The following is a 26,159-nucleotide window of genomic DNA, read 5'->3' as shown; positions in this document are numbered from 1 at the left end:
CTCATAGCAACCTTGTATAGGGTTTCCAAGGAGCAGCTAGTGAACTTGAACTGCAAGCCTCCCAGTTCCAAGTGGACTTTGCAGTCCAGCGCATTAACCAACAACACCACACCAGCAATCCATTTTATAATAGTAGGCAAGGGAAGCCAGTATCCATCAGACAGTCAAGCATCTTAACATTATTTCTCCTCTTTTACCCATTCAGACTATGTCTCAATCCCTGTATCACAGAGCCCTTTGTTCCAAGGTTGAGTATACATCACCATTTACCTCTCTCCCATTTAGCCCATGCAAACCTACTTAAGTGTTCCCCTATCTACCTTGTTTTTCCAGCCTACTCCCCCTTCTTGTATATTGCCCTCTCCTCCCTTCTTGTGTATAGCCCTCATCAACACCTGAGCTATGATGTGTCTATCCCCTAACCTGTACTATACCATCCCCTCCCTCCAACCTCAGTAACCAACTAAAAAAATTTTTTTTTTCTTTAAATATGGGTATCTTTTCTTAAGCTTTTTCAATAATGGTCTTATGTAATATTTGTCCTTTTGTGACCGACTAATTTTACCTAACAAAAGTCCTCAAGGTTCATCCATGTTACACAGTGTTTTGCAGCTTCCTTGTTATTCCTCAGAGTAACATAATATTCTATTGTGTGTATGTACCAAAATTTGTTTATCCATTCTTCCATTGATGGGTACTTAAGCTGTCTCCATCTTTTTGCTGTTGTGAATTGTGCTGCGATAAACATTGGTGTGCATATATCTACTTGTGCTCTGGATCATATTTCTTGCGGAGGACTTGCTGGGTTATAAGGTATTTCTATTTCCAACTTTCTGAGGAAGTGCCATACTGTTCCCCAGAGTGGTTGGATCATTTTACATTCCCACCAGCAATGTAGGAGGGTCCCAGTCTGTCCACATCCTCACCAGCATTTATTGTCCTCTGCTGTTTTGAACTTCGCTGTTACTGCTGGTGTGAGATGATACCGCATTGTTGTTTTGATTTGCATCTCTCCAATGGAGTCCTAGTGTGGTGCTGTGGGTTAATGCGCCAGACTGCAAAGCCATTTGAACTTCAAGGTTGGCTGTTCAAGCTCACTAGCTGCTCCTTGGAAACCCTAAAACAGGGTCGCTATGGGTCAGAATCGACTCGATGGCATTTCACAACAACAACAACGGCTAATAATCATGAACATTCCTTCATAAACTTGAAGTCCCCTTGATTACTTATTCCCAAAATAGCAAGCTTAGACTACTAATATAATCAACTAAACTTATAAAACATTATGAATTTTTTTAATTAGTTAAAAGCATCCTATAATAATGTTAAGACTATAATGGTAAGAATTAGCTTTTTTTTTCCTTATACTTTTCATCATACTAAAGTCTATAAATCAGCTAAAGTTTTATTTAAACAAAAAAAATTCTTTAATTTGCCTTGTTATATGTCACCTTACTAGTTATTCACTGTTACTGAGTTTGACACAATGGAAGAAGTGTCAGGCTGGCAACTCACGCCAACACCTTGGTTTTCAGCTCTCACTCCCTTTCATTAGGCCAAAGGGGCACATCACATATCAGTTTGTGCCTCTGTTTTATAAATAACTGTTCTGGCATTTGTTGAGTGCTTACGTCATGCCACGCTCTGCATGTACTTCACATATACTATTTCATTTCATCACATGTAGTCCACCACACTTGTATCAGTTTGTGGTAGCGTGGTGGCGTATATATTGCTATGATTGCTGTTACTATTAAGTACTGTTGAGTTGGTTCTGACGCATAGCGACCCTGTGTAGGGTTTCCGAGGAGTGGCTGGTGAGTGTGAACCACTGACTTTGTGGCTCAAACCAACCTTGCATTCCAGCGCCTTAGCCCACAGTGCCACACCAGGACTCCTGCTATGGTAATGCAAATACCAGAAGTGTCCCCATGTTGGAAAAGTTCAGCAGAACTTCCAAACTAAGGCTATGAAGATAGGTCTGACAATCTACTTCAGAAAAGAAGTCACTGAAAACCCATATAGATCGCCATTGAATATTGTCCAGTATACATAGTGCTAGAAGGTGAACCCTGAGGTTCGAAGGCACTCAGAATGCATAGCGACTTCAAGTATGGGCTCAAGCATATCAGTGTTCATGAAGACAGCACAGGGCCTTGTTCTTTTGTACAAGGCTCACCATGTCTTAGAGCTAACTCATTATCAACTAATAACAGCAACAAAAATTCTTCACATGATATTATACAGATCAATCATTTACATGTTTTCCAGATGAGGAAAGTGAGGTGTAAAATAAGTTCCCAAAGTGACAGAAGTAAACCTTGAGTCAATGTTAGGTGATTCCAGAGTCCCTTCCCCTAACTATTCACTCTTTTGCTTCCTTTGGTGACTTTATCAAGAATGGGGTTGAGCAGCAAAAACCATCTCTCACTATCTTGACTTAAGTACTTACCACTCTGCATCAGTTTTCCTGTGTACACGATGGAAATAATACTTAGCTTCAAAGTCTCAGTACAGAATCGGCAACTTAGTGAATACAAATGCCTAGCCAGTTCTTCATGCACAGTGAATACTCAGAAGGTGCCTCCTCCGCCCTCCAGTTCCATCTTCATCTCAAAATCTGAAACACAGAGTTTATGAAAACATCAGTCCAGATGCCTGACACAAATAGTATCTCAGTAAGTGTTCCTTCCCTCAAAAAAAAAAAGGGTGTGTGTGGTAAGGGTTCTAACTCACAAAATTGTGAATGAAATTTTAACAATTAAGGAAAGGCCACAAGTAATTCTGTTACTATCCTTAGGAGTCAATTCTTCATGTTCATATGTTAATAAAGTTACAGTAAGCCCCTTCACGTGATAGTTAGTTTGCCACGTGATAGTTAGATAGATAGTCTGTACTGTACCAGTGATTATGACCATTCATAAATCAGGCTGAAGGTTTCATGTGATGATGTCTTAATCCTAAAGAGTCTGTGATTTATGTCACCTCCCGCACATACACACCCAAAATAAAATAAATCAGAGAGCCTCAAAGAGGGAAAAATGGATTCAACTGTCTTACCACCAAGTGCTCCATAGAAAATGCATCACATAAATTTCTTGGAGCTATTCTGCTCATTTGCCCAAAACCTCTATTTAAGTTGTCTTAGAATTAGGTTAAGAGTTAACCACTAGCTGAATACCACAGACAAAATGTACTTCACTTTGGTGTTGGTGTTGAGTGCTATCCAGTTGGTTCCGACTCATAGCGACCTTTATGCACAACAGAATGGAACACTGCCTGGTCCTGTGCTGACCTCACAAGTGTAGTTATGTTTGACCCCATTGTTGCTGTCATTGTATCAATCCATAACCGCGAGCTTCTTCTTTTTCATTGACCCTCCACTTGACCAAGCATGATGTCCTTCTCCAGGGCTTTAATCGAAAGTTCCAACTGTGTATAAAATGCTATGTATAAACATTGTCTAAAGATTAATATTTACAAACATTTATCTCTCAACTTATTTTCAAAAATTAAAGCATCTTAATTTAAATAACTAGACTTTTTTGGTAGAAATAGTGTATTACCATACTATCTGACAAAGTAGAGGAAATTCAATTTTACATTGAAATTTGGGGGGAATTTTGTGTTTCATCGTCTGAATAGATTGCTTTGGAGACACATGTTATGGTAGAAATCCATTTATGTCTAAAATGTTCGAAGAATAAGTCAAAACTTACTCTAAAACTTATAGATCAGCTTAGCAGTCATAGTTCAGTAATTTCTATTAAAAAGCTTAACTATGAGCTATGCATCAGGTTAATGTTAAAGTGTGGTTTCCAACTCATATCAACCCTGTATAAGATTTCCAAAGAGTGACTAGTGGGTTTGAACCACCAATCTTGTGGCTAGCAGTCCAGTACTTATCCAACAGCACCACACCAGTACTCTGGCAGGTTCAATAGGCAACTTTGAAGTTAGGCAGCACACCATTACTGAGTAAATCAGTGCTCTGATTAATTAACATTCTTAGGGTTCCTGTTACTGTCAATACTGACTCATAGCGACCCTGTGCACAACAGAAGGAAACATTGCATATTCCTGAGTCAACCTTACAATCACTGCTGTATTTGAGCCCATTGCTGTTGCCATCTTGTTAGGGGTCTTCTTCTTTTTCTCTGACCCTGTACTTTACTAAACATGATAATCCTTCTCCAGTGATTGGTTCTTCCTGATAATATGTCCAAAGTATAAAAGATGAAATCTGGCCATCCTAGCTTCCAGGGAGTATTCTTGTTGTACTTACTCCAACACAGATTGGCTCAATCGTTTGGAAGTCCATGATACTTTTTAATATTTCCTCCAACACCGTAACTCAAATGTATCAATACTTCTATGGTCTTCCTTATTCACTCTCCAACGTTCACATGCATATGAGGTTATTGAAAATACTATGACTTGCGTCAGGTGCACTTAGTCCTCAAATTGACATCTTTGCTCTTCAACACTTTAAAGAGGTCTTGTGCAGCAGATTTGCCTAATGCAATACGTTATTTAATTTCTTGACTGCTGCTTCCATGAGTATTGATGGTTTATCCTAGTAAAATGAAGGCTTTGACAACTTCAATATTTCCTCCGCTTATTTTGATGTTATTAATTGACCCAGTGGTGAGAATTTTTGTCTTCTTTATATTGAGGTGCAACCCATAGTGAAGGCTGTGGTCTTTGATCTTCGTCAGTAAGTGTTTAAAGTCCTCTTCCCTTTCAGCAAGCAAGGTTGTATCCTCAGCACATGGCAGGTTGTTAATGAGTCTTCCTCCAATCCTTATGCCATATTCTTCTTCCTATAATTCAGCTCCTTGGATTATTTGTTCAGTATAAAAATTGAACAAGCATGATGAAAGAATGCAACTCTGGATCACACTTTTCCTAATTTTAAACCATTCAGTGTCTGTATCCTTGTTCTTTTTGAGTGACTGCCTCTTGTACAGGTTCCTCATGAGTACGGTGAAGTGGTCTGGAATACTCATTCTCTGTAATGTTGTTGCACTTCATTATGATCCACACAATACAAAGCCTTTGCATAGTCAATAAATCACAGGTAAACATCTTTGTGGTATTCTCTGCTTTTAGCCAAGATCCAGCTGACATCAGCAATGATATCCATCATTCCATGTCCTCATCTGAATCCAACTTGAACCTCTGACTGTTTTCAGTCAATGTACATTTGCAGCCATTTTTGGATTATCTTTAGGCAGAATTTTACATGTACAAGATATTAATGATATTGTCTGATGAATTCTACATTCCTGGGTCACTTCTCTTTGGAATGAGCACAAATATGGATCTCTTCCAGTCAGTTAGCTAGGTAGTTGTCTTCCAAATTTCTGGCATAGTAAGTGCCTCTAGTGCTTCTTCAGTTTGTTTGAAAGATTTCAATTTATATTCCATCAATTTCCAAAGCCTTGTTCTTTGTCAATGCCTTCAGTGCACCTTGGACTTCTTCCTTCAGTATCTATCATTGGTTCTTGATCATATGCTACGTGTTGAAATGGTTGAACATCAACAATTTCTTTTTGGTACAGTGAATTTGCGTATTCCTCCCATCTTTTTTTTTTTGATGTTTTCTGCATCATTCAATATTTTGCCCATAGAATCCATCAGTATTGCACCCATTGTTGTTGTTGTTGTTGTCAGGTGCCATCGAGTCGGAACCGACTCATAGCGACCCCATGCACAGCAGAACGAAACAATGTCCGATCCTGGGCCAACCTCACTACCGCTGCCACACTTGAGTCCATCAATGATTCCACCTGGCCAATCCATCTCATTAGGGGTCTTCCTCTTTTTCTCTGACCCTCCACCTTACCCAGTATGACATCCTTCTCCAGCGACTGTTTCCTCTGGACAATATGTCCAAAGTATGAGAGACGAAGCTTAGCCATCCTGGCTTCCAAGGAGCTCTCTGGCTGCACTTCTTCCAAAACAGATCTATTGGTTCTTTTGGCAGTCCATGGCACTTTCAGTATTCTCCTCCAACACCACAAAAGGCATCAATTCTTCTGAGATCTTCCTTATTCACTGTCCAGCTTTCACATCCATATGAGGCTATTGAAAACACCATGGCTTGGGTCAGGTGCACCTTAGTCCTCAAGCTGACATCTCTGCTCTTCAATACTTTAAAAAGTTCCTGTGCAGCAGATTTGCCTAAAGCAATATGTCCTCTGATCTCTTGACTGCTGCTTCCGCGATTGTTGATAGTTGATCCAAGAAGAATGAAGTCCTTGACATCTTCAGTCTTTTCTCCATTGATAAGAATGTTGTTTATTGGTCCAGTGGTGAGGATTTTTTTTTTTCTTGACATTGATATGTAATCCATATCGAAGGCTGTGCTCTTTGATCTTCATAAATAAATGTTTCGAGTCCTCTTCACTTTCAGCAAACATAGAATCCGTCAATATTGCAAGTTGAAGCTTGAATTTTTTTCTTCAGTTCCCTCAGTTTGAGAAATGCTGAGCATGTTCTTGCCTATTGGTTTTCTAACTTCAGGTCTTTGCACATTTTGTTATAATATTTGACTTTGTCTTCTTGAGCTGCTTTTTGAGTTTTTCTAGTTAGTTCTTTTACCTCCTCATTTCTCCCATTTGCCTTAGCATCTCTACACTGGAAAGCAAATTTCAGAGTCTCTTCTGACATCCATTTTGATCTTTTCTTTCTTCTTAATGACCTTTTGCTTTCTTCCTTTATGATGTCCTTGATGTTATCCCACTATTCTTCTGGTCTTCTGTCTTTACTGTTTAATGCGTCAAATCTGTTCTTCTGATGATCTCTAAATTTAGGTGGGATATATTCAGGGTCATATTTTGGCTCTCATGGACTTGTTTAAATTTTCTTTAGCTTCAGCCTGAACTTGCATGTGAGCAATTGATGTCTGTTCCACAGTCTGCCCCTGGCCTTGTGTTCATTGATGATGTGGATGTTTTCCACTGCCTCTTTCCACAAAGGTAGTCAGTTTGATTTCTGTGTATTCCATCTGATGAAGTCCTTGTGTATAGTTGTATTTTATGTTGTATTAAAATGGTATTTGCAATGAAGAAGTCATTGGTCTTGCAAAATTCTGTCATGCAATCTCCAGCATTGTTTCTGTCACCAAGGCCATATTTTCCAACTACTCATCCTTCCTCTATGTTTCCAACCTTTGAATTCTAATCATGAGTAATTGCTAATAATCTTGGTTGCATGTTAGATCAATCTTAGACTGAAGAAGTTGATAGAATTCAATTTCATCATCACTGACTTTAGTGGTTTTTTTGTAAATTTGAATAATACTGGTTTTAACTGGTCTTCCTTGTAGCGTATGGATATTATCCCATCACTGACAGCCTTGTATTTCAAGACAGATCTTGTATATTCTTTTTGATGATGACTATGACTCTTTTCCTATTCTATTTGTCATACCTGGCATAGTAAGCCATGTGATTGTCAGATTCTAAATGTCACATTCCAGTCCATTTCAGCTCACTAATGCATAAGATATCAATGTTTATACATTCCATTTCATTTTTTGACAATTTCCAGTTTTCCTAGATTCATACTTCCATATATTCCATTTTCCGATTATTAATGGATGTTTACAGCTGTTTCTCTTCATTTTGAGTTGTGTCCCATCAGCAAATGAGTGTCCCGAAGACTTTACTCCATTCGCGTCATCATAGATCAACTCTACTTTGAGAAGGCAGCTTTTCCCCAGTCATATTTTGAGTGCCTTCCATCCTGAGGGGCTCATGTTTTGGCACTATATATCAGCAATATTCTGGTACTGTTCATCATGTTTCAGTATTCAATATTCTGGTGCTGACAGTATTCCACTCCAATTCATAAGGTTTTCAGTGATTTATTTGGAAGCAGCCTGTCTCTTCTCCTTCCTAGTCTGTCTTCACTTGGAAGCGCATCTGAAACCTGTCCACAGTGTTTGACCCTCCTGGTATTTAAAGTACTGGGGGCATATCTTCCAGAATCACAGCAACACACAAGCCATCACAGTATGACAAACTGACAGGCGAGTGGTGGATTTTCAGGGTACTTAAATATAATTTCAGAGTCCCAGTGTGGCTCTGTTAAATAAGAATTGAACTGCTAACTGCAAGATCAGCAATTCAAACCCACCAGCTGCCCTTGGAAACCCTATATGGGGTCTCTATGAATGGAAATTAACTTGTTGTACACAACAACGTGTACAAATTCATCAGAAACTTTGATTAAGAATTTTTTGATTGGCTGGTTATTATGGCAGAAAACAAATCTAATAAAAGCAGTATGTACTCAAAAGCAATGATGAACAGAAAAATAGAAATCTTGCTAAGATAATCACAAGATCAGTGAGCCGTAACTGTAAGGCCTCTAAAGTCATACAAGCAGGATGTGTTCCTCCACCTTTGTTTGTTTTCTGAAAGAACAAGTTTCAAATGTTTCAGTGGGACTGATCACCTGACTACAACTGCGTGAAACATGACAAAGCTGTTTGTAAAGGTTATACTTTAAGACATACAGTAAGCTTTAAAAATTATATGTGGAGTCGTGTTGTGGCACTGTGGAGTAAAGTACTAGACAACAAGGCCAGTTTAAACCACAAAGTCAGTGGTTCACACACGGTGGTTCAAAGTCACCAGACACTCCTTGGAAACCTTATGAGTCCCTGTCAGGCTAGTCTCATATATATAGTTATAATCTCATGTATATAGTTATATATATATATATATAACTGCATATATAGTTAAGTGCTGTTGAGTTGGTTCTGACTCATAGGGACTCATAAGGTTTCCAAGGAGTGTCTGGTGACTTTGAACCACTGACCTTGTTGTCCAGTGCTTTATAGGAGCTCTGGTAGCGTAGTGGTTACAATCGGGCTGCCAACCTCAAGGTCAGCAGTTCAAAACTACTAGCTGTTCTGCGGGAGAAAGATGAGGTATTCTGCTCCTGTAAAGATTTACAGCCTCAGAAACCCGGTACGGGGTTGCTGTGAGTCAGAACCAACTCCACGGCACATAACAACAACAAATATATATTCCAAGGAATAGCTGGTGGCTTTGAACTTCCGACTTTATGTGTGTATGTATATATATATATATATATATATATATATACATACACACATATATGTCTGTGTGTGTATTCTGTTATCTTTTAGTTTTATTTTGAAGCTCCCTCATACATATATGATCTTACAGCATATAGGTCTCTAATATTAAATATGATGATCTTTAGTGTTGTAGGTGAGATCACACTCTATGTTTTCATTGAACAAAATTTATTTCACATGTGAAATCCTAATCTTTGCTTAACTTTGTATGGGCACGATCCAGCTCTAGGGAACATCAGCATTTATAATTCCATAATCCAAAGCATTAGGAAATACACAATTTTTTTTTCCTATAGGTTTGTGGCAAGCATTTGCCAGAAAACCTAAACCATTTATAATTGTGTTAATAAATACAAGATTATTTACAGCTTGTGTTTACTTCATTTAAATATTAATATCTTTAGCAGTAGAAATGTTAATTCTTCAAAATATACCCTCTCCAGGCTCGTTAGGGGCCTTACCTCAACAGTATGTATGGAATGTCTCAACTTAGAAAAAATGTGTAAAGAAAATTAGAAAACACAAAGATTTAAAACGGGATTTGGGGCACTGTGGGGTCATTGGAGACAAAGCAATTATTTTATAATATCTTTTTTTTTTTTTTTGTCAGTTTAAAGTAATCCATCATATAAACAGGCAGAGATGCTAACAAGACTAACTCTAGACATTAGCCAGTATCTGTTCATCAACCATTACAAAATAGACTTTAAGCACAGGATCTTCAGGTCCATCCTCATTAGCTTGGTCCATCTCTGTTGTTTGCCCATACCTTTTAATTCTTCTAACGAAGAGAGGAGAGACGTGTAGGGTGCCAGATAATTAGGCCCTATGGACCGTGATGGTGGGCTCTCCCTGTCTTTCTCTATACTGTCTCTCTTAATGAAAAGCAGTTTTAGCATTGCCTCAGAACTAATAGAAAGAAACAGTGTTTCTCAATATTCACACTGGATTTTAGCTCAGTGTTATATAAATATTTTGATGGAGATTGAGGGTAGTGGGATGTATCAAATGTTTTCCCCCAGCCTGTTCTCATCACTGTAATAATGGTTCTGTCCAACATTTGTAAGGAAAAGTGACAGAGGAGGAAATGTTATCTCCTCCAGGGCAGGGATTAGGCCTGTTATATTCATTGTTCACCTCACTATCCCTACCACTACCGAGTACAGACCAGCTCTCACATGATATACATTAAAACATTCCGTGAAAGAATGGTTATTTACTTTCTGGAGATCCATTTTAATGAGTCAAACAAAATAGCTTGCCAGCCCAATATAAAAATAGATGCAAATTTGCCAGTCTTCCAAAATAATTGAAAATATCAGTTGTTGTAAGACAGCATGTTCCAGAATAGTAATCAAATTTTTGCCTCCATTAATTTTTTGCAGTGTTTCTAAATAAAATGTTACCTGAAAACATGATATCTTAATACCTCACCTCCGTCAAATACCTAAGTTACAAAATCTTGGTGTGTTTAGAAAATAGTTAGCAAGATTTAAATGATAATTGTATAATTGCATCAAGGAAATTCGTAATTTACACAGATTAGTTTGTAAATAAAAGAACATGCAAGTATGGAGCACAGCCACTCTGCCAATCATTCTAATTGGGATTACAGTCAAAGGTCCTAGATGGGAGGAAAATATAAAACAAAATTAACATTCAAAAAAGGTCCTGAATTACTGGTCTGATAAAGACTGATGGAACCCCCAAGACTTTGGCTCGTAGACACCCTTCAAACCTGGAACTGAATCCAAACAAGGGACAGATTTTAAATAAACTTTTGTGAGGAACATTCTCCCCAGAACAATCAACCATACAAAACCAAAAGGGCAGCCCAAAACAAAGTTCAGAAGGCAGGAAGGCAGAGAGGAAAGATGGGAGAATGGACATGGGTACCCAGAAGGAAATTCTACATTGAGGGGACATACACACTGAAATCACAAGACAAAATGTGTATAAATGGTTGAACGGGAGACTAATTTGCTCTATAGACTGTCTCCCAAAATATAGTAAAATATTCAACAACAACAACAACAAAATACATACAAGACTGAGTAAAACTACCGGCAAAGAGTCATAAATAAGGTGGGCTTTAGTGAGAAGGTATCTTTGTGCCAATTGAAAGTATCTCTTCTTACGCTGTGTTGGGCTGTTCACACAAGTCAATCTATCTTTTAATGTCAGCATGTAACCAGTATGTTTTACAGTATGACTTGATAGTAATATTAGTGCCCATAATTAATGATGGTATAAAATTTCATACATTTGGAATGATGGGTAGTTCCCTAGAGGTAGAATTGTTGTTGTCAGGTGCCATTGAGTCGGAACTGTCTCATAGCGACCCCATGCACAGCAGAACGAAACAATGTCCGATCCTGGGCCAACCTCACTACCACTGCCACACTTGAGTCCATCAATGATGCCACCTGGCTGATCCATCTCGTTATTGGTCTTCCTCTTTTTCTCTGACCCTCCACCTTACCCAGCATGACATCCTTCTCCAGCGACTGTTTCCTCCGGACAATATGTCCAAAGTATGAGAGACAAAGCTTAGCCATCCTGGCCTCCAAGGAGCACTCTGGCTGCACTTCTTCCAAAACAGATCTGTTGGTTCTTTTGACAGTCCATGACACTTTCAGTATTCTCCTCCAACACCACAACTCAAAGGCATCAATTTTTCTACGTTCTTCCTTATTCACTGTCCAGCTTTCACATCCATATGAGGCTATTGAAAACACCATGGCCTGGGTCAGGCGCACCTTAGTCCTCAAGCTGACATCTCTGCTCTTCAATACTTTAAAAAGTTCCTGTGCAGCAGATTTGCCTAAAGCAATATGTCCTCTGATCTCTTGACTACTGCTTCCGCGAGTGTTGATAGTTGATCCAAGAAGAATGAAGTCCTTGACAACTTCAATCTTTTTTCCATTGATAAGAATGTTGTTTATTGGTCCAGTGGTGAGGATTTTTGTTTTCTTGACATTGAGATGTAATCCATATCAAAGGCTGTGCTCTTTGATCTTCATCAGTAAATGTTTCAAGTCCTCTTGTTGTTGTTAAGTGCTGTCAAATCAGATCCGACTCAGATCTGACTATGTATAGGGTTTCCAAGGAGTGGCTGGTGAGTTTGAACGACTGACCTTTGCGGTCCAGTGCATCATCCTGCAGCACCACTAAAGAAACAGAACTCATCATTGTTGTTGTTGTTGTTAAGTGCCGTTGAGTCAGTTCTGACCCATAGCGACCCTGTACAGGGTTTCCGAGGGTGTAAATCTTTACGGGAGTAGAAAGCCTCATCTTTCTCCCGCGGAGCGGCTGGTAGTTTCGAACCGCTGACCTTAAGGTTCACAGCCCGATTCGTAACCACTACGCTACCAGAGTTGTAATTTATTAGGCATCCTTCTGTGACTGGTATTTATATTCTGTAGGAGCAACTCTCTGCTCAACAGAGATTAAAGCAAGAAATTCAGCGAAGCTGAGACAAAACTAAACAACAACAAAATCCCACTATATATTAGTTTTCCTATTACAGAGATGGAGTTGGGGCCATTATAAATTAAAACTTATGTGCAGCAAGGTTGTTAATTGTCGTGAAGTTGGTTTCAGTGCATAGCAATCCTGTCTGTTTAGGGTTTCCAAGGTAGTAAATCTTTGCAGGAGTGGAAAGCCTCATCTTTCTCCCATGGAGCGACTGGTGGACTTGAACCCCACCCCCCGACCTTGCGATTCGCAGTCCAGTGCCTATCCTGTGGTGCTCCCAATGTGCGGCAGTAGGCATCAGAAATGATGTCTGTTCTTCTAGTTGATTTTTTATAGTAAATTCCTTGCGATCTGGTGTCAAGGGTGAGAGGAACTACTGTTTGTTGAATGCTTCCAATTATGCTAGGGACTGAATCCTCCTGGTCGCCTTGAGGGTTGAAATGTTGTCCTTCTCTCATAGGGGATGACAGAGACAGACTTGCCTGAGATGACCAAATAATCAGGAACAGGCTCTGAATTTAAACCTAAGTAAGGAGTTCTGGTCTCTTGCTGAATTGCTAAGCACAAGGTGGGTGGGTCAAATCCACCAGCCGCTTCTCACTTGTTTTTAAGTGCTGTTGAGTCTATTCCAGTACATAGCTACCCGGTATAGGGTTTCCGAAGAGCATCTGATAAATTTGAACCACCAACCTTGAGGTTCAAACCAGCCTTGCAGTCCAGTGCATTATCCCACAGCGCCACACCAGGATGACTTGGAACGAGTTCCACAGCACTTAACAACAAGCACAAAGACTCCAAAACCCATGCTACTTTCCCAAGAAAGAGACTCCTCTCCCACCAACAACTGAACATTAACTTGATGTAATAACTGAGTGAAAGTATAGCTTTATACTAAACAAAATGACTTTCTCCTGTGTCATAATTTGTTGTTGTCAAGTCAGTTCCAACTCATAATGACCATGTATAGGGGTTCCGAGGCTAGGAATCTTGGTGGGAGCAGAAAGTCTCATCTTTCTCCTGTGGAATAACTCTTTGGGCTCAAACCGCCCGCCATGCGGTTCCCATTCCTACAGAACCACCGTGCTCCGTGTGTCATAATAGGAGAGATAAGTCTCACATCGGCTTTTTTACCATGTTAGTGTTGTAATATTCAGACAGCAGGCATTTAGAAAGCCCAGCATGAAACCTCTAAAATGTGTTTGTGGAAGAAGAACTGGATGATCATACATTGCCCTCCTCTAGTCTTCTGCAGTCATTTCCATTTTAAACACCAGAATGTGGCCAGTCTCCCCTTCACAGAGCTCAGCTAACAAAATCAGGCCTCCTGCAGCTAAAGCAGCTGATTTCCTCCAAGCAGTGACATAATGCAATGTCCCTGAGGGTCCTGGGCTCCGGAATGTTAAATCACTTAAAGAGAAGAAGAGGAAAATTGACTCTGTAAAAGTGGCCCGTTTTCCTTCCCCATGTCTGATTTTGTCGCTGTTAGAAACATGTCTTGAAGCTGTGTGCACTAGCTATAAACACTAGGATTTTGGATTGATTAGCTTTCTTATATTACTGTAGCTAATTGATGATGATGATAAAATATATCTCATAAGAATTATCAGCTAACATTTCAAGACATTTAAAAAATATATGTGTTTGGACCATGACTACACAAGTCAACATTTCTCAGCTTTTCTTTTTTTTTTTTCTGGTTTTGCCTAAATGTTTGTAGAATTGCTTTCAGTTCATTTTGCAGAGGATCCTCTTTCTGTCTATGATAAACACTGTTCCATTTCAGGGTCTCAAAGTATTTGGCAAAACGTACAGCTAATCTAACTTACCATGGCAGTTTAGCTAAATCTTTTATAGTGGAGAAAGTGCAAGATGGAAAATTTTCATCTGAGTCAGTTCCAGTGATTAAAACAAAATTGGGTAAACATTTGCTACAAATCCTGTGGATTATTCATTTGCCCCTCATACTTACACTGTTTGATATCAAAGCAAGGTTCTATAAATCAACCAGCAGAGAAATGGTGTGATTAGGAAGACTGATGATATTTATAAGTACATTCCAGAATTATTACTCCAATTCATTTATTTAACAAATTTTTAAGTTCCTACTATGTGAGAAGAGAGCACAGTGATTAAGGTGCTCTGCTGCTAACGGAAAGGTCAGCAGTTTGAACTCACTAGCCATTCCATGGGAGAAAGATGTGACGGTCGGCTTCTGCAAAGATTTACATCCTCAGAAACCCTGTCCTGTGAGTCAGAATCCACTCGCCAGCAGTTGGTTACTGTGTGAAACACTGTTTGTGTACTGGACAAAACAGACGTGTTATTTCATTCAGTGTATTTTTAGAAATTATGTAATGAATTATATGTGGATTTGCATCTGCGGAGAAGACTATTCTAAATATTTATTTAAAACTAAATTTCTTCCCTTATCATTTTACTTAGCATACTTCTTTTCTGAAAATAGTTTTCCTCTCATTTTTAAATGAAACTAAGGAACACATTTCATACCATATTAGAGCATATTAATAGAGTTTTTCCAATTAAAAATTCATATGAAATTTCTTTGTTGACTATCTTTCGGCTTCCTTTAACATAAAATTAAGGATAAATATTATTTTGCACCAGAATATTACAAAGTTTGAAAAACATATATTAATAATTAAGCTTTTTAATCCTAAACTGCCGTGCTTAGAATATACATAATAAGTCAATCAAATGTTTAGAAGAAAAATACAAAGCTGGAAGATTTTGTATTTTTATGAATTATTTTGTGCAGGTTCTTCAAACATCTTTAGGAATATCAGACTCATAACTTCTAAAATATATGCACACGCACACACACAAACACACATACATGTGTTGTTTTCTGTAATCTAGTGGTATTCCCCATATCTGTTTATTTCATAGAAATAAGTTTTATAATTATTTGTAGAAGCACTAGAATTTTGGGTTAATTAAGCTTTCTTGCTTTAATGTAGCTAATTCCTGATGATAATAAAGTATATCTAATTAGAAGTATCAGTTAACATCCAAAGTAGTTTAAAAAAAAATGTATGAAGCATGACTACAAATGTCAACTTGTCAACTTTACCAAAGGATAAAGGAAATGGTTACATAGCAAGATGAGCATAATCAATGTCGTCGAATTACACACAGAAAAATTGTTGAATTGGCAAATGTTCTATATATTTTATCATAATTTTTAAAACTCAACATTCCAGAGGATTAAAATGTAAGTAATAACTTTAGATGCCTCGCTTGCCGGGAAAGTAGGTATAGCTTTATATACATATAGTAATGTTTATGTAGTAATTTCGACTCATCACTTTAATGTACTATAAATGGATTGAAAACTATTGCCCCAAATTTTATCTCAAATCTGGTTTTGTCATTAATCTGAAACCTTTTAAAACATTTAATTCAGTCCTCTGATTGTTGAGCATAAATGTATCTCCATTTGACTTGAATATAATTGGTGGTTGAGGAAGCCTTGATTTTGACTGAGTTATTGGGTCAAAACTGTTCTTTAACTAGGGAAAAATGGCCTCCAAGTGTCTGTCTGGATACTTGAAATCTCATTTGCTATTTGGGGAAGTGGGGTAAAAAGCATCTCTGGACTACAGATTTCTCAAGCAATCTTTTGTTTTAAGTCTAACCTCTCTTTGGTGGGCCAGTGGGTCTCTGCTGAGTTGATAATTCATTTCACACGTTTGCACCTGCTCTGCAGCCTCACGGAGAGGGCGCAACTGCTCAAGAATGTCTTTAAGAAGAACCATGTGAACTTGTACCGTTCCGAATCATTGCAGCAAAATCTGCTCCGTGAGTATTTGAGTTCTCACTTGTGAATAAATTCACTGTCACTACTTTAGTATTTTATTTAGCAGAGTGGTATTTTGGCTTCTGGAATATAAAGCTGTTTTAATTGAACACCTAACTCAAGTTTTGCATATTTGCTATGTGTTAATATAAAGAACAAATTGTTAGAGAGAAGTCTTTGATGACGCTATCTAGCTTTTAAGAGAACAGATAGATCATTTTTAAATCTTGGTGTTTCACTTAAAGAAAAACAGTATTTCCACATGCTTCTTGCTTCCTTAAATCTGAGAAAGAACCAGTAAAATAAAAATCTTCACTCTAAAAAGTTGCCATTGTGTTGTTATTTTTTTCCCCTTGAATAACTTTGCTAGAGGGTTTTCAGCTTTCATACAACACAATGTAGCATATATTTTCCCTTCAAAAATATTTAGAGTGGTAAGAAATTATTAGGTATCACCCCCTCTTAACATTTCAAGGATCTAAAAGAAGAATATAATATATAAAGCCCTACAGTGAATTTACTTGTGTTAGTAATAGATCTTTTTGTTTCATCTTGTTTCCCCATGTAATTTATTTTGATTTATATATACTCATGTTTAATGCTTTTGCTCTTTAAACTTCAAGAGGCCGTCTTTAAAGATGTGATCCAGAAACTAAAGCCTTGGAAACTGCTCCCTTTGGGGTTCTTTTCTTATCCACTTCCAACCATGTCAGGGCAACTGGGGGTTTCTTTGTAGTTGCAGAAAGCCTAGAGAAATGTCAAAATGATAAGACCGTTTCCCACCCTTAACAGATATCTCTGTGTTTACCTCCTCCTCTTCACTTTCATTTCTTCTTCAGTTAACTCCATTTAATGTGTATTGAAACACATGTGCCAGCTTGACTAAATCCACTCTGCCACACGCCCTTGGGTATAGGGGCAAGCAAAAATTAGATAGGTTGGATCGGACTCATTAAACTGAGAACTGAGCAGGATTGAGGGTTCCAGCTCTGTCTCAGAGGGAGTAGAACTCACAGAGTACAAAAAGTTTTCTGGCAACCTGCTCTTACACCTTTCCCCACTCTGCAGTTGAGCCTGTATCTATTCTGGACACTCAAAATTAGGGTCTTCATGCATTTGAGGATGAGAAGGGGAAGACATTACTTCTCCAAGTTAGTAAATAAATATTCAAAACTCAGAATAACTGGCATTTCTAACCACGTTTGTGCTATAAATTTACAGATGGATATGCTTTTTCTCAAGATGAAAATGGCATTGTTTCACAGTCTGAAGTGATCAGAGCATATGATACCACAAAACAGAGGCCCGAGGAATGGTGAGAAAGGAGTGCTGGAGAAGGAGGTTCTGCTACATCTCTGAGACTAGCTGCTGGGTCTTCGCTGGAATATACTGCCCAAGTCCAGTCTGGTTCACGGAGGGGAAAGCTGGATCTGAGCTCATCTCATCGGTTGACATTCAGATTCGTGTATATTCTAGACATAAGCACTGTGCAACTATACTGTAACACCATCTCGTTCCAGTTTTTATCTGCTACTAAGTCTTTGTAACCAGAAATTGGAAATGACCTTGTGTCTTACCAGAGTGCTTTCTTAAATTGAGGCTAGCTCAGTATTCTCACTCTAAGGCTTTAACTGACTGTCAATTTGCTGGGCATACCACAGGTGGCCAACCATTCCAAATAACTCAATTGGGATTAAGGTAAAAGGATGATATCCAAACTTAGATTTCAGGATATGCTGAAGAAAAAAAAAACAACCAGCATTCTTAAGGAACTGACTCACCTTACTGAACAAAATGTCTAAGCAAGGCATTAATAAGTGTACGTGTCAAAAATTGTCTTGATAAATGTTTGCCAAAGAAGCTCCAGAAGTCTGTTTCTCATTCAGTAGTCATTTGCCTAGAAATGTAAAAGAAGGTTTACTTCCCATTCTGCTGTGAGATGTGTGTACTTAACTTTTCAGATGTCAGAGTGATTTGCAAAAATGAGTGTTTCAAGGCACTTGCTACTAAACTCTGTGATGTTGCACCTTTGGCCTTACAATTGCTTCTCTCTTGTTGGTCTCGTTTATTTGTCCAAGTGAGGTATCATATGTGTTACTGTGACTGTCGTTTTGTTACAGTACTGGTTTTTAAAATTGTATTAAATGTCTTGTGATCATTTCTGATGAGGTTTCATTGTCATGTAGATTTTTTCTAAATATCTGACTTCTGCTATCGAGGATGTCATTTCGTCTTCAAGTTTTCCTTCTTTAAGAAAAATATGTTGCATACTTGCGTGGGCTTTCCAAAGCTTCTGTGGAGATGTTTGGAATAACATGTCTGATAAATGCATGAGCTTTTGTAATGGTCATTGGCTCGGCTTTTATACTGTGTTTTGGTTCTCCGTATTTCTTCCCACTGGTAGATCTGTGGTCCGTGTCACATGGTTCGTATTGCAGTGACTGGACCTCTACTAAAAACTGAGAAGTATTTCACAGTTCAGTTGTCGAGCAGCATCCCAAACTGGTCGCATGCTGTTAAATGGGGCTAATAAGCAGCACATCTTCCTAGTTTTGAAAACTCCCATCATTTATTTAAGCCTATAACTTGACTGTCAAGTAGCAGTTTCAATCATGAGTAGGTTTTTCATTAGTGTATTTTAGAATGCATGTTTAGTTTGATTCTTTGGGGCATTTCCAAGACATCTCCTGAAAAATGTCTATTTTACTACCAACAATAAATGGTAAAGGGGCTGTTTAAAAAAACACAACCAATTTTCTACACTATTTTTAATGTACTGCTTTCATTTAAAAAAAAGGGGGGGGTTCTAATTTTCAGATACACTTCAGAGATTGATGCAAACTTTTTGCCTTTTATTCAAAAGCCTGTTTGCCTTTAAGTGGATTTACCAGCATCAAAGGTAGTAGAACTTCCTCTTGAAATCAACAAAAAAGTCAACTGGAATTGAGAAAAGAGGCGATTAGACAAATCACCCCTTGAGATAAATCATTTCATCCTTTCGCCCTTCCCCTCAACCTAAATTTACTGTCTTTTCAGCTAATACTTAGTTACCAGTATGCCTCCCACAGTGCCCTGGTGGAACAGTGTTTAAGCAGCTTGGCTGCTAACTGAAAGGTTAGTGGTTTGGACCCACCAGTCACTCTGCAGCAGGAGAGTCACTCTGCTTCCATGGAGATGCCAGCCTTGGAAACCCTGTGGAGCAGTTCTCCTCTATCCTTCAGGGTCTCTGTGAGTCAGAATCAACTGACAGTGAAGGATTTATGCCTCCCACCTTTTCTACCAGGAAGACAAGTTACAGCAGACACATGATTCTAACCTAAAAGGAGCAGGGAGTTTATATGCTATCTTCCTAGGGCCTTCCCATTTGGGGTTCAAACTAAGAGAGTCATGAAGCAAAATATCTAGCAAACTAAGAGGTACAAGAATCTAAGGCCATTCTCAAAATTTTGAAGTCACAGATTTTAACTGGCTACCAAATGGTTATTCAGAGCAGGTTTTCCTGTACTTCCCAGCGGTGATAGTTGAGGTCAAAGCATAGAAATGGAAAGGTAAGAATGAAGTACATCCCTCCAGAAAAACACTTCCCAGCAGATGCACAGAAGAGCTGCTTCATTCGCCCTCTTCTCATCAATGGCTTCCTCCTCCACAAATTTTAAAGTCAAAATGTCGTGACTATAGTAACTGGCTTTTCTAACTTAAGACAACTAAATGTTTACATTTTACATGGGTTGTTTCTATGGAGCTCTTTAACATGAATGGAATACTCATGGTTAGTAACTTAATGTTTAAGATCCTGGTATGCAATTTGACTAATCTATGCCTCCACTTCCCCAATGATCCTCCTTTTTAAACTATTAAGTCAATCTCTTTGCTGCTAGGTGGTTGGGACAAAAGGGTGACTTCTTGATAAAATGTAAAATAATAACATTGCAATTGCAGTGACTTTATAGTGTTAATTTCAAGGAGAGAAAACCCTCTGATTTGTTTAGCCTTACTAAGAGGGGAAATGTAACAGTTTTACCAGGATTAAAATAAACAGTTGAAATAACTGTTAAGTGTGTTTTCTAAAATAAACGCCATACACCCACTGCCAATTCATAACGACCCTACGGTAGCACTATAGGACAGATTAGAGCATTTTTGCAGAAACAGATACCATATCTTTGTCCTGCGGTGCGGCAGGTGGGTTCCAGCTACCAACCATTAGGTAAGCAGCTGAGCATTTTAACCACTGTGCCACCAGGGCTCCCTTATCAAAGACAAGAATTCTTCAATTAAAACGTCCCTCATAAGGACTCTGGCAAATGCTAACACCATTGCTTTACAATGTTTACAATTTAGGAAATGTTACTTATTGTATAAAATTTTCATTCACTTAGCACTGAGAGGCTGGGAGTTGCACCTTTAATGTTAAATAGTGCATAGTGGTATTAAGCATGGTCTTTCTAAATGTTCTATATATGCATATAAAATTATATTGGTGTCTGACACCCAGAACTATGCTATATGGTTAAAATTATGAGCAGAAAACTAGTGTTTCTCAGGAAGGTATTGAACCTGAAATGATACGTGTGTGTCGCACCCTCCTTCCCTCATTCTCTATGCTTTGATGTGAGACGGCTTCAGCTAACTTAACAGAAAACGTAATAACCAAGTCAGTTGCACTTGTGTTCTGCTAAATAATGTTAGCCATTTCCTGAATCATGTGGTCATTAAATGGGACCAATGATTCAAATTAATTTCCAGGGGAAAAATGAATGAAAGAAATCAATCAGCATTTATTTTGATCATTACATTTTATATTTTAGTTTTTCAATTCAATACTCTAAATATCCAGTATGAAAGCCACATAATAATTTGTTCTGCATCGTGTGTCATGTTTGTTTGTTTTTCAGGAAGTGCATACTAGTCAAAAAAAGTAATTGATTGTATATTCATAGTTTTTATTTATAAAAGTGTTATAATTATTGCAAAGTAAATAATCATTAGTGCTTATTTTGTGCTGTTGCCCTTTGATAGCTTCTGGTTTGGAAACCTTCTTCATCAAATAAATCTGTAATCTTAAATTCTTATAAATAACATCTACAAATTTTATTAAGCAAATACCCACCCTATTCACATTGTATAGACCATGTCTTTTGGAGTTCCTTCTGTAAATTACTTCATGTAGCACCATGCAGTTTGGTGCCTAATGCTTTTGAATGATGGACATTTCTCTAATGCCTCTTAAAGATACCATAGTCTAATTGTTCTCACATTAAAATAATGTCACTTGTGAAACTTAAGACTGTACTGTATTTTAATTAACCTTCAACAGCTATTAAAATGGACTGCAAGTTAAATTTTGAAGGAAAGGAAATGAATGTTTTCCATTTTTCGTCTTGATTTATTTTCTGTATGTGAGCAGCTGTGTTTCTGATGGGTTTATGGTTTGCATGAATTAATATTTAAAAGTGATCTAGGCCAATGCATGGCTACTGCTATAAATCTTGATGTTTATTTCTGCCATAGAAATTCTATCATGGCCTTCCTGGAATTTAATATTAAGTAGACATATTAATCGGTCCTCTATATAACTTTTGTTCCCATAAGTAAATAATTTTATAAACAGATTTGAACAAATGTAATTGACTCTTTTGGCTAGCTTGCCTCTAAGAATTTTTTCTTAATAAGGCTCACAAAACTTCTTTGCAAATTAATCACCCTTAAGAAGGAAAAGTGTTAGATTTCATATGTGCTTACCTTAAATTAACAGCAACTTTCCATAGGTAAATCTCTTGCAAAGATGAGCAGGATGTTTTTAAATAACAAACTTTTTTTTTTGGCATTTCATAGTTCTAGATTTAGATGCTGTACATGCAGTAAATATTGTTTATCTGTTTGTTTCACTAGTTCAAGCTTCATTTTTCACATTTTCAAATGTATTAGGTTTAAAAAAAGAAAAAGGAAAAAAGTAGCCTCGAAAGGCAGCCACCATGGAAATCTACAATTTGCACTAAAGATAAAGTATTATTTTCAGCTCTATGAAAAACCATTCCTTCTGAAACTGCTGTAGAAATTGTGAAGCCGCATGAGTGGAGAGTTTTGAATCTGTGTTTCTAGTAGTTTCCTCTCAGGTTTATTTATCTTGATGTTCAATGCACTGTGTTTTATAGTTACTGAAGTTGAGTAACATTCAGTTCTCTGCAGTGTTACGTGTCATTGGCCTTTTGTGAATGTGCATGTTTTAAACTGCAAATTTTAAACATTTTGTCCTTTAATTGTTATTAAACATGAAATAAACTTTACCATTACATAAAGAATGTTGCTCAAGTGTTGATTGCTAGCAAATAAACATTGCTTTATAAAACCTTCCAAACCCTAAGCACTCTTGTCTGAAGTGACTGGTCTGTCCATTTAAGAACATTTTGACACATATTTTGTTTACAACTCCAGTGACTTAGAAAAATCCCCTCATAGTACTCCAGCTAAATATGAACACTCTAGTTCAGAAAGCGAGAGAGTTTGGGTAGTTACATATCTAAAAAGATTTTTTGATAAGGTTACTCTATTTCAATTCCACAGTTTTAAAAAGCCTCCTGAGATTGTCCCCATTATTTAAATTAGCTTACAAGTAAACAGTGAATTCATGGCCCCATCAGTTCATGTAGAATGAATTTGAGTTTTCTAAACCCACTGCTTGCTTCGGTTTTTTTGTTGTTTGCTTGCTTTTAAGTGCATGAGAAAGTTGCCAAAATTAGCCAGTAGCAAGTAAAGGAAGTAACTGTAAAATAATAAAATTGTACATGTGAGACAAAATTATGGGAAACATTGGAAATTAGTACAATAAAATTATCAAAAAGTAAGCATCCTTTGGTAAAAGAGAAACAACTGAAGCTGACAAGTGTAGGATTAGTTCACAGGCAAGGAAGAGCAACCTGAGAATTCTCTGGTTTATTTGAATGCGGCTAGGTGTGCTTAGCATTCTGGAGCTTCATGTCCCCCCCACAGTCTTCCCAGGGACACAGATTGTGTGTGAGTCCCAACAGAACATCACAGTAAAAGAATATACACAAAAGTTACGTGAATTCGATCTCAATTTTCACATTTAACTCCATCCCCTTAAAATAAGCACTGTTTATATTGACTGTAGTTTGATGCCCTCTAATGAGGAAACAGCAAGCTAGAAATACATTCCCCATAAATCCAATACGTCATCCCCATTTAAAATTTATTTTTATATGCTTATGGCATCTCTAGCTTAAAGCTTCATTTCAGTAACACCAAGCCACCTCATTTTAATGAGGAAAGGTCTTCCAGCCTGGGTAATTTCACAAGTAGGCTAATAAAAATTGTTGGAAAATATGATTTTTTATTTTTACCATTCAGTTTTTATTGCTTTCAAGTACAAACTAGTAATTCAAAGATTTTCCTGTAAGAATAATTTCATTAATACCTAATGTTTCATTGCAATCTTAAAATCGTTAAGTGCCTTTCGAGTCGGTTCTGACTCAATGACCCTGTATAGGGTTTCTAAGGCGTGGCTGATAGGTTTGAACCACCAACCTTGAAGTTAGCCTCCAATGCTTATCCTACAATGCCACATCAGCCGTGTATATTTTAAAATATGTTGGTGATTTGCTTCCTTAATAGTTTAACATGCTATAAATCCTTATGTTTTATAAAGATATTCAAAATACACTTTTTAGATTATGGAAAGGTAATCTAAAAATAACCCAGGGACGTGTGTCAAGTTCCTGTCATTCAAAAAGATTTTTGCATATCTCATTTTTGAGAGAATTTCCTATGGATTCAAGTCAATTTGCTAAGTTCTTGACCAGGAGAAATAGTTAACAATAACATCAATTTTATTCTGTTCCCTAATACACACTCTACTCAACTATTAAAATCCCCTATCTATAAGAATTCCTACTTCATTTTCCTTGGATCCTCTGTGAAACTCATGGAAGCAGCAATCAATAAATCAACTGATGTATTCATTGCATTAGGCAAATCTGTTGCACAAGACCTCTTTAAAGTGTTCAAGAGCAAAAATACCAATTTGAGGACTAAAGTGCTCCTGACCCAACCCATGGTATTTTCAATAACTTCGCGTGCATGTGAAAGTTGGACAGTGAATAAAGAAGCCGGTAGAAGAATTGATGCATTTGAGATATGGTGCTGGAGAAGACTATTGAAAGTACCATGGGCTGCTAGAAAAGCAAACAAATCAATACTGGAAGCAGTATAGCCAGAAGGTGCTTGAGAATTCAGAATGCCGAGACTTCATCTCTCATACTTTGATATATTATCTGGAGGGACCAGTCCCTAGAGAAGGACATCATGAAGTGAAGGGTCATCAAAAAAGAGGAAGACCACCCCTCCAATAAGATGGATTGAGACAGTGGCAATAGCAAAGGGTTGTAGAGTTAAAAATTGTGAGGATGGCACATGTGATAGAGTTTTGTGTCAACTTGATTCGTTTGGCAGTTGAGATGTGCTTACTCCCATGGTGAAATCGAATACAGCATAGGTAGTTCTAGATGACTGGCTATAAGCAGACAAACAATTGAAAGGATGTTTCCTTACAAGTGTGGCCTGCTCCCAATATAATGGACAAGCGGAAAAAGCTTTCTGTCTTCTTCCGCTGGGACCTGGGACTCTGCAGTTGTGAGTCACTTAGTTGATATAAACTTCTTTTTATATATGTACATATACAAGTTTAACTGGCTTTGTTTCTCTAGAAAACCCAGCCTAAGGCAGCACAGGACCAGGCTGTTTCATTCTGTAGTGCATAGCATCGTTATTGAGTTGAACTTGGTTTGGTTTTAATATACAGTGAAAAAGGTCTGGTGGCACAGTAGTTAAGGACTCAGCTGCTAGTGGAAAAGTCAGTGACTCAAACCCATCATCTGCTCCTGGGGACAAAAATGTGGCAGTCTGCTTCTATCAAAATTAGTCTTGGAAACCCCAGGAGGTAGTTCTACTCCATTCTACAGGGTCGTAATGAGTCAGAGTTAACTTGACAGCAATGGGTAATGCAATGTAGAATGAATTTTCCAGATACATAACTACTGTGGAAAATTCAAAGGAAAATTAAGTTAGGTTTGGAAAAAAAAAAAAAAAAAATCCCGTTAACAACAGTGGTGCAATTCATGGTGTTAGAGTTGTCAGTCTGATAAACCTGCATTGGAAGCTATCACATTACAGTGATTCTGCACAGGAGGTTAGCATCCGAGTCCTCTGTAAGGTCTGCTTGAGCCATTACATTTTCAAATATATCAAAACCTGTGAAAGCTGGAATTCAACAGGACTGCCATGTTTGGGGACCCTGCAACTTTTCTGTCATTGACAGGGTGCAGTGTTACACAGTTTTAGTGGGAAATAATTGTTGTTTTCTTTCTCTGACAGTTTTCCACCTTACACAGATTCCAACTCCTCAGGTTTTATTACTATGCTTTCCTTTTATAGCTTTGGTCTGTGTACCATTTGAGAAGCCTTGGTGGTGCAGTTGTTAAGAGCGTGGCTGCTAACCGAAAGGTCAGAAGCTCAAACCTACCAGCCTCTGCAGGAGAAAGATGGTGGCAGTCTGCTTCTCTAAAGACTTGCTGTTGTTGTATAACAACCCTGTATAGGGTTTCTGAGGAGCTCAGGTAGCGTAGTGGTTACGAATTGGGCTGCGAACCACAAGGTCAGCAGTTCGAAACTACCAGCTGCTCCATGGGACAAAGATGAGGCTTTCTGCTCCCGTAAAGATTTACAGCCTAG

The 26,159-nt window shown here is 37.9% G+C and overlaps 1 protein-coding gene across 2 annotated transcripts in view; it reads left to right on the top strand.

Moving 5' to 3' along the window:
* Positions 1 to 18,026, top strand: part of ATP8A1 (ATPase, aminophospholipid transporter (APLT), class I, type 8A, member 1) — a 290,919-nt gene extending 272,893 nt beyond the window's left edge. Inside the window, exons 35-36 of one of the 2 annotated variants that reach the window (XM_006877299.1) lie at positions 16,323 to 16,414; positions 17,634 to 18,026. In XM_006877299.1, the coding sequence (XP_006877361.1) occupies positions 16,323 to 16,414; positions 17,634 to 17,731 (190 nt within the window). In that variant the 3' untranslated portion in view covers positions 17,732 to 18,026. The remainder of the gene's footprint in view (positions 1 to 16,322; positions 16,415 to 17,633) is intronic. The other variant, XM_006877300.1, reaches the window with a different exon arrangement.
* The last annotated feature ends 8,133 nt before the right edge of the window (positions 18,027 to 26,159 follow it).

The sequence above is a fragment of the Chrysochloris asiatica genome, unplaced genomic scaffold (assembly GCF_000296735.1).
Source record: "Chrysochloris asiatica unplaced genomic scaffold, ChrAsi1.0 scaffold00465, whole genome shotgun sequence".
Lineage (NCBI taxonomy): Eukaryota > Metazoa > Chordata > Mammalia > Afrosoricida > Chrysochloridae > Chrysochloris > Chrysochloris asiatica.
Note: the sequence above shows the minus strand (reverse complement) of the source record. Positions and strands in the feature narration are given on the sequence as shown.